Below are 9,366 nucleotides of genomic sequence, written 5' to 3'. Positions count from 1 at the left end.
CATAACTAAGAATTATTATTTAAAATAAAGTAAAGTAAGTAACCAACATTAAAATATAACCTATTTGGTTAAAAAACAACTTTTATATTAATTTTTAAGCTTCAAGAGACAAAAAGACATTTGTCATAACTAAAAATTCTAATATAAACAAAGTTATAAGGCTAAACAACTTAACTGCTTAAAAAATAGATTTTCAATGAAAATTAAACTTAAGCAAAATGTTTGTTTACCACTTTGAAAAATAAATGTCAAAAGTTGTGTCTGTTTTTATTAATTTTAACTTTATCCGATCGAAACCAAGTGTTCGACATTCGACACATACAAAAAAAAAATTATATAAAGTTTAAAATTAGTAATTTTGTCTAAAGGTTAAATGTCTTTAACTCTTAATCTTAAAACTCTAAGTTATTTTTTCGAGGAACAGGGTAAAACAATAAAAAATACTTTGTGTAGTTATAAAAAGTTCTACTAAAAAAATTAACCGCTTAATTTTATTAGGAAACAACCCAAGAAGTTAAAATTTAAGGTAACAATATATATTTTATTAAAATTGTGTTTTTTTAGAACGATTAGATGACAAAAAATGTTGATGTCTTTTTATCATGAATGAAAGGAAAATTAATTTAACATTAACTTAAACATAAGTATTATAATTTGTACGGCGCTATATTTATAAATTAAGAAACTACAACATTGTTTAATTTAGCTACAAATTTATATAAGCGAGCTTAAGTTTTATGAAATAACTTATAAAAATTGGTTTATATTCGAACAAAGAAGGTTTTAGAAACTAAAATATATTGATTGAACGAAATTTTTTACCTGTAAGTTTCGTACACAAATATAAAAGATGACATTTACTACTACTCCTCAATCCTTATGCTTTGAAAAACTTTAAAGCAAACATAGACCTGATATTACATAATTTATAAAAAAGTACACTTTAGTTTTATGCACACACGTTGTAACTACTAAAGCTAATACTTTAAGATATGTTGTTTCTGTATTTGCTGTTGAGATTAAGAAGAAAAGGGATACTATGTTTATTGAACGAAAAAAAAAGCGCTCAAATATTTGGTCCAAGGACCTGGTGTACGAAAAAACCTTTCGGTTATCGAGTCATACACCAGGATACAGTTTAAATTCATGTCCAGGACAAGGATACATGACATTTCAAGTTGACAATTAGCCAGTATTTTATATATCATAAAAAACATATGTAATTCTAAATAATAATAATAATATGGTTCAGATAAGAAAACTATTATAAAACAATTGAAAATTGATAAAAGTAACTGTTGTTCAAAACTTATTTTAGCTGTATCTCAAAGATTATTTAAAATGTTGCTAAAAAAACTGTTTTAGCGACGTATTTGTTAGAACTACATATACATTTTATATAATTTTCCAAATGTATTTCACTTTTTTTAATCTGGGCCTTTAAACATTTTTATAAGAGTTTGAATAGTAGTGCACCCAAAGAAAACATTTTATAGAGTAATACCCATTTGTATTCTAAACCACTTTTTTCTTTTAAATAAGTAACAACTATAACTAAAAAAAACTATGATATAACACTTGAGCTTTGAAATACTAAAAATGTGTTGTTATACCTACAAATGGTACGTTTATAAATTTATGTTTATACTAAACATCTAATCTATAGTGACACTACCACCTTTTTCTTCAATAAATATCAAGTTATTTATTTCATTTTTAAGGAATAGTTTAAAAATGTTGTTAAAAATTGTTGTAATAATCATATTCTAAGGAAGGAAAAATAGTAGTGACATATGATCTCCATAGTCAATATTGACAATAGTGGGTTTAACATTTTTATACATGTTGACCACTGGGTTTTGATCTTGTAATGCTTAACTCAAAGAGTTTTTAAACAACCCTCATACCATCAGGCCACTACTGTGAATATAAATGACAGGAAAAATAAATTTAAATTCATCAATTTATCATTCAATCATTAAGATCCTGTATCTAGTAGATCATCACTAGCAATCATCCAAAAATAGTGCTTTTTAAAGGACTTTATTTTAGTGATCTACTAAGTCCACAAACTTTGAATATGGCCAGATCAAAGTCTAGATCTTGTTTTAAAACTAGCATCGGAATCTTATTTTCAAATTAGGATTAGTCAGAATTTAGATCCTAATCTTATTTTGGTATAACGATTTAGCTAGATCCAAAACCTAATTCAAAAAGACATTATCTGGCCGGATCCAAATTCGAATACTAGGATCCTGTAAATCAACACTTTATTTTTTTACCCTGTTTAACATTGGCTTTAGAAATAAATGAAATTTTTTTATTTTTAATTATGACTAGTTCTTTTTGCCAAGTATAATTAAAATAATTAATGTGAATAAAATTAGTTAGTTTATGAGATTCTAAGGTTATTTTTAATAATTGTACAAATATGATAGAGTTCTTTATATTGTTTTAATTTTAAATTCATAAGTTTTTGGGATAATTTCATGATTTCTTCTAATTTTTAGTGGTAAGCTTCTACTTACATGCAAAGCATAAGTTAGCTAAAAATTATCCTGCCATATTTTAAGTCTAGTATACTTGTAGTTGTACTGTTTTTATAAAAACAGTTTTTAATGTAAAACTATTTTAAGATAGATTAAAAAACATATGTGAGATACATTGTAATGAGGCATTAAATCCTAGAGATCTATACAAGCATCCAGAATCTTAAAGTCAGTTTTTGTACACCAAATTGACTGACAATGTTTTGCTGCTCATAAAATATGAACAGTTATATGAAACAACTACATAGTCTTACTTTTGGCATACTTTGAAAAATTGACTCTGTAGAACTGTTCACATTTGATAGGCAGTAAGGCGTGTTAGTCAATGAAGTGTTTGCTTACAAAAATAGTTGCTTTTTTAAAACATGTATAAACTAAATAAAAAATACTACAATTTTTTTTTACTTAATTTTCTTTATTACTTACAAAAATGACACATCTGTGACAATAAATTAAAAGTTTCTTTTATTTGATAAAACTATTAAAAAGTATTTTATAGTTTCCTTTAGCATGCTTATAAATATAAAAAACTTTACTACAGTATTTTTGTCTGAGAGTCATTATTTTAGTTATTGTAGTATTTTAAATACTTTTAGATGGATTTAGTTGACCATAAGTCAGTTATTCAAAGAGTATAATTGTTTTTTTTTAAGTTTTTTAATTATTATAAGAAGTTAATTGTTAACTTTTTTACAAGTGTACTTTGAAAGTAGTGATAAGTGTAAATATGGTCAACTAAATCAATCTAAATAGTAAATAACTATAACTTCATTGTGGTTTGTTAAACCCCAAGCGACTTTTTTAGTAAGAAAAACATTAAATCAACTGTTATAAATAAGTTGCATGGATGGGACTTATTTGGCTAAAAGTTTTATTTTTCTGCTCCAGAAATTTCAAAAGTAAGGTAGTTTAAAATCAGACAGTTTTAAAAAAGTTTTCAAGTTACCTAAAAGTATTGCAAATACCTCTAAGTTAAGACTTGTTAAACTCATAGAAGTATAGTTATACAAACTTATGGCTATTTTTACCAATTTTCTTAGATATTTTATAGAGTTCCTTAAAATAAGATAAGTTGTTTGAAAATATAAAACTACTTTTATTATTTTTAAACTTTTTATTTACTTTTTAGCAAATTCAATAGTACTATTAGGGCAATTTAAGAGTACATTGAGTGTCATACAGGTCAAAAAACCCATTAGAAACCCCAATTATTTTCGCATGCTAGAATTCTCAGAATAAATAAACTTAAAGCAATATTTTGTGGAAAGAGATATAAGTTTTTGTTAGATTTTTGCATGTAGTATTTTGAAGCCTTGTATTTGATTTTTTGAACAAAGTGAAATAAAAAAAAAAACAGTCGATAAACACTATAAATAACTTTTGAAAAATTATAAGAAGGATAGTTATAAACAGGTAAATTAGGTTTTATTGTGTACATAGTTGCTATTTTTATGACTGATGTTATATATAGTTTTAAGTAATTTTTTAACTTTTAAACTGAAAAGTTGCAAAAAATTTTCATTTGAATTTACATAACTTTTGAAATATTTAAAGCAGGAAAGAAAAAACATACTTTTGAAGAGTAAATAGTCACTTGTATATATTAAATATTTGGTTTCGTTTTCAATTAGAAAACTGAATTATTTTATGACTTACACTTTTAGCCCACTGTGAGTTTGAACCTTGTTTGCACAGTGGGCTGGCAAGCGGACATTGCCCATTTTAGTGATTAAAAAAATTAACCAAGAGTTTTATTTATTTCTTTATAGCTGGTTTTTTTTTTAAACTGTGTTTGGTTCTATTATGCTTTAAGTATATTAAAAGTTAGGTCAAGCGAGATATAACTATTTTTTTGATGTTTGAAGATAAAATAAATCAAAAAATTCTAAAATTTTTGTCAAAATTAAAGTCTACAGCAACTGCTAAAAAACACCTTATAAGCTTTTATACAATACTTTTTTTAGATTTATTTTTTCTTTAATTTAGAACTTATTAAAAAATGTCAAAAATTTTTGAATATATGAAAAACAAGGTATATTATTTCTCATAAAAAAAAGCTGTTTTTTTACAAAAATGTATTGGTGTTTTTAGGGCAATATGTGGTAATTTTGTAAGTTAAATATTTCAAAACACCCATTGCAGAAATGTCTTTTTTATTTTTTATTTTAGCACATATAAAAATGTATGTATATAAATTTACAATTTTTTTTATCTATTGCAATATAACTATCTTTTTAGGTTTTTACAAACAATATTTACTTATTTACTTTTTTTTGAAAAAATTCTAATTAATAAAAATCTTTCAATTTGTACTTTTCAAATAAATTCTCTTTTTTTTTTGATATAAATTATATTATTTTTAAGTGAAATGGTAAAAAGTTTTTTATAAATAAGTTATTCAGATATTTTTCCGTAATTTTCTGCAAGTAAATTTTTGACAAAAACTTTGAAGAATTTTGAGTAGTTTATACTCTGTAAAAGGCAAAAACTGGTTGGATTTAAACTTACATAATTTCTTAAGGACTTGAAGCAGAAATAAAACAAAACCTATTTTGAAACAAAGAAATCAAGTTCTATCTAACTTTGTTTGACAATTAGTTTGATTTTGTATTCAGAAAAAATATATTTTTACAGTCAATGGTTGCTTGAACCCTCTTATCAGCCCTGTGTGACTTATAAGCTGGCTAAAACCGTAAATTATTAAAAAAAAAAGAAAAACTACTTATTAAAAAAATTAATGCATGGTAGAATTTAAAAGGATAGTTTGATAGTCAGAAAATATAACCTTGTAATATAAATAAAATCTTAAAAGACTTAAAAAACACATTATCAATATGACAAAACTGGATTACTTTTATATGTTGTTTTTCAACTGTCTTCATTTATTATTGGTAAAGTATTTTTATAATTGTATGAACTAATAAATAAATGAGTAAAAATAAAAACTAAGCTATTTAATAAACAAAAGAAGTTATACAGTTACATTTTAAAATCTTTCAGTTTGCTTAAAAAATTGTTTTTTGTTACATTAAAGAAATTTTTGTGAATAGCTGTCATTTATGTTTATAAGTTTTTTCATGTTTAAACATAACTTTATTACTTTATTACTTGATAGTTTTTAGTTACTTAGCACAACAGTATGGAAACAAACATTTTACAACTCACTGCAGCTACTACAAGTGCCTCTTTAGCAAGTGTTGTGCTTGGTAATATGGTAAAAATTGTTCTGAGAAAACTTTTTGGAGGTAATAAATTTTTATAAGTAAAGCTTTTTTGTTTTTCATTAAATAAAAAATTGATATTTATCAATTATTTTCTCTGTAAATTATTTTATACCATGACAATAATTGCTTCAATATAAAAATTTTGAAAGTTAAAATAATTACAGGATCAGCCTTTATAAATTCAGTGAGTGAGGCAACCGTGTCAGCATTTATTTTAGTTGTGTGTACTTTTGAAAAGATGCTGACTTCAAGTTCTGATTATGTATATTACTCCATGACTTTTCTTTATGGTGTCATGTACAGCAGAGTTTTTTTGGACTTTTCACCATCACCTTGCACACCTTTACTCAAAAATTGGCCATTTTTAAATAAAAGTAGTTTTGCTTGCATTTTTCTCATATAACTTTATACAATTGATGTTAAGTTTTTATAACTATTTTAAAATTTACGATTTGATTGTTATATAAATTCTATAGATTGCTTAACAAAAACCAAGATTAAGAAAATTCTTTCATAAACTTAATGATAACCTTTAGTTTATCATTATAGGTTTTTTGAAGATCAAATCACAAAGTGTAAGTTCTTATTTTCTTGGACTGTTAACTTCTTTGATTTTGTACATAAAAGTTTCTTTGCCATCACTGTTTGGTTTGGTAAGTTTAATTTTGACTTTGTTTTTGCAAAAAAAATTCCAAGTGCAAAAATACTGAGCCTTAAATATTCTCGTATTTCAGTTTTTAGGTTACAACTTTGGTCTGATGTGGTTAAAGTTTCTTTGGAATGGACTCATGACTTCACATCATGTTACTAATTTGCCTATTCTAAGCGATTGTGTTGATTGTCTCAACACTGAAGTTTATACTGTTAGTTTTTTAGAACTAAATTGTATAATAAATATAAGTATACTATAACGTATAAGTAATTTAAAAATTATGAAATTTTTTATTAGTTAAACTAAACTTTATCATTTATACATGTCTAGTATTTTTACAGTAGGATATTTTAATTGAAAATAATTTAGAAAAAATTAGGCTATTTTGAAAAAAAAATGTTGAGCATACTGAAACAGTTTGAATTTGTAAACTTTAATACTTAATTGCTCTTTGAAATCAATTGATGTAAATTTTATTGTGAACTTTCTAATACTTGTTATTGAATCTCTGTTCTAACTAAGTTTTATATAGGTCAAAATAACTTACTATCCACATTCCATAAAATATTAATTTTTAACTACTTTTATTGTTGTTTTATATAAAGTTATTCTTAATTATTTTTTACAATTTCTATAGGTTACTGATATTTTAACTTTTGTAAAGTTTAGGCTTTTTTGAATAATCAATTTTTTAAGTTTTCTACAAAAAAATTAGTTGAATATTTTTATTACAAAAACGATAGAAAAAGAAACAAAAATGCTTGTCAATATTTTTGGCTAAAGACAGTTAATGTTTTTTTGTAAGTATATGTTTTTTTTTTCATAGAATGTTTTGCTAGATTTTGTTAGTATTCAAAACATTTTTACAAAATGTTATTTTAAGTAGTATTTGTAAGACATACTTGGTATTTAATATTTTTAAGTGTTCAAAAAAGTTTAAATAGTAGCAGTTTATTTCTCCTTTTTAATCCTAAGTTTTTTAAAAGCAAATTGTTTAATTCTACAACTTCCGTTGCTAAATTCATAAGTATTTTTGATAAGATATTTATAATATATATAATTTTTAACTAGTTACTGTGTTTACACTTAAACAAAGTTTCTTAAACTTGATGTTTAATAATTAGTAAAGTTGTTTTTGTTTTTTCCACAAAATCTAATTTTTTTTTAAATCTGCTAACATTTTATTAGCTTACTGAGAGTCTTTATTCTTATATAACGTTTTCAAAATTAAGTTCAATGTGTTGCAGGGGTTTTTAGTCGAGTTTGGAGTCACTTTGTTTTTTCTCGAATGTTTTACCTTCATAGATGTCTACTATAAACTACACTACAAACACTTAAACGAAATTTGGACAGAAGTTATCAAGAGTTATATCGTCTGCGTAGTGCTATATATGTGTTAGTTAAACGAAAAGGTCTCTTTGTAGCATTATTAAAATACCTCTAATTATCTATACAAATAAATTAAATTTACTAATTAGTTTTTAGAAGATTACAATGTACATATCTTAATTTTTTTACAGACTTATTTTTGATTCATGTTTAGTATGTAAAAGAAGTAGCTGTTTTTTGTATCACAACTTGTATTTTTTGCTATTACTTAAGTACTGCTAGCCTTAAATTTGTGGTTTGAATATGTTTAAAAAACTGTGTGTATCTAAAAATTGTTTAAACAGTTTTTAAAATAATTTTATCTACTGAGGTGTCCTTGGTCCTTATGTCTGCTTGTTTGTGTTTACTTGTACTCTGTTATCAAATTTGGTTTAGAATAAACAGCTATCTTCTGCTTTAGTACGCACTTTTAGCACATCCCAAAAGAGAGTACTTAAAAAGTCCTTGTTTAAAATTGAAAAAATAGATTAATCTAAAGGTTAAAAACTATCTGTTATTATAAAGTGATTAAAAATACCCTTAGTTTTTTTTATTTCTAAGCTAAAAATAAAACATTGAATTATTAAACTATTTCTGTATGTTTTAAATTTATAAACAATTTTGTAATATTTTTTTACAGCTAAAGCACAGACTTAAAAAAATGATTAATTTTTGAAGTTTTTAAAAGTTTCTACATCACAGTCACTTTAGAAGATATAAGTATTCGTTACTGTAAACCAGGAACGGCAGCCTCTAAAATATACAATTTTAAAATTCTTAAAAACTGTTTTAGAAATAGAAAAAAATTACAGATGAGATTACACTAAAATATAATAAAAACTTTTAAAAACTCAAGTTATATTAATAGTTAAAATAAGTTTTTAGAGCTTAGTACAAAAGTGATTACTCAGAATGATTACTAATACGATAACTGTATAACTAAAGTTTGAAAATATTAGTAATTCCTTTTTCACGTTAATGTAATATACCACAAAATGAATTAAAAAAACACATTTTATGCATATAGTTAGGCAAACTATCATATAATTAAATTTTATAGTTATCAACATTACTGGAGCATACGGAAATCCTTTCTTAGCTTTTGTAGTTCAGCGACATTGCATCAAAGGTTTCGTTCAGTCCATGCCATATTTACTTGTTTACTTTGTTGCTCCAATGCTTGCTTCGATTGTACATTTAAACTTTAAAGACTTAAGTAACGTGAGTGCTAAAAAGAAAGAGTGAACATATTTTTAGCATTTTAGTACAATTTTTTGCAAAAAAGGGTACGCTGGTTTTTTATTTAAGATTTGTTTGACTCACTATTTAGAAATAATATTTAACTGTATTAGTTCTAAGCCATTTTAATTAAAGCTATTACTTTTTAAATACGTGATAAATAATCATTCTTTACTTTAAACTTTTGTCATGCATTTATTATTATTTTCAACTTTTATATAAAAGAACTTTTTTACTATATCTAGGTAAATCAAGTTTCATAAAATTTTAACTAGTTAATATTTTTAATTGTGTACCTGTAAAAAAGCTAAACAGATGAAACAACGATTGACTA

General features: G+C 24.2%; 1 protein-coding gene across 1 annotated transcript; it reads left to right on the top strand.

Moving 5' to 3' along the window:
• The first annotated feature begins 5,663 nt into the window (after positions 1-5,663).
• On the top strand, positions 5,664-9,366 carry LOC145829874 (uncharacterized). Its single transcript, XM_082937750.1, has 6 exons — positions 5,664-5,794; positions 5,938-6,147; positions 6,323-6,426; positions 6,508-6,636; positions 7,673-7,820; positions 8,854-9,366. Exons 1-6 carry the CDS (start codon positions 5,689-5,691, stop codon positions 9,036-9,038), a joined length of 882 nt encoding a protein of 293 aa, XP_082793876.1. The 5' UTR covers positions 5,664-5,688; the 3' UTR covers positions 9,039-9,366.

Source organism: Thalia democratica, chromosome 2 (genome assembly GCF_965202585.1).
Source record: "Thalia democratica chromosome 2, ktThaDemo2.hap1.1, whole genome shotgun sequence".
In the NCBI taxonomy this organism is placed as follows: Eukaryota; Metazoa; Chordata; class Thaliacea; order Salpida; family Salpidae; genus Thalia; species Thalia democratica.
The sequence above is the reverse complement of the archived record's forward strand: the minus strand, read 5'-3'. Positions and strand labels throughout refer to the sequence as shown.

Excerpts from the sequence above, each read along its gene's own strand:
- LOC145829874 (XM_082937750.1), top strand. The coding sequence starts at position 5,689 with ATGGAAACAAACATTTTACAACTCACTGCAGCTACTACAAGTGCCTCT. Across the intron at positions 6,148-6,322 it reads TTGGCCATTTTTAAATAAAA|GTTTTTTGAAGATCAAATCA; the intron begins GTAGTTTTGCTT and ends TTATCATTATAG. Across the intron at positions 6,637-7,672 it reads TCAACACTGAAGTTTATACT|GGGTTTTTAGTCGAGTTTGG; the intron begins GTTAGTTTTTTA and ends AATGTGTTGCAG.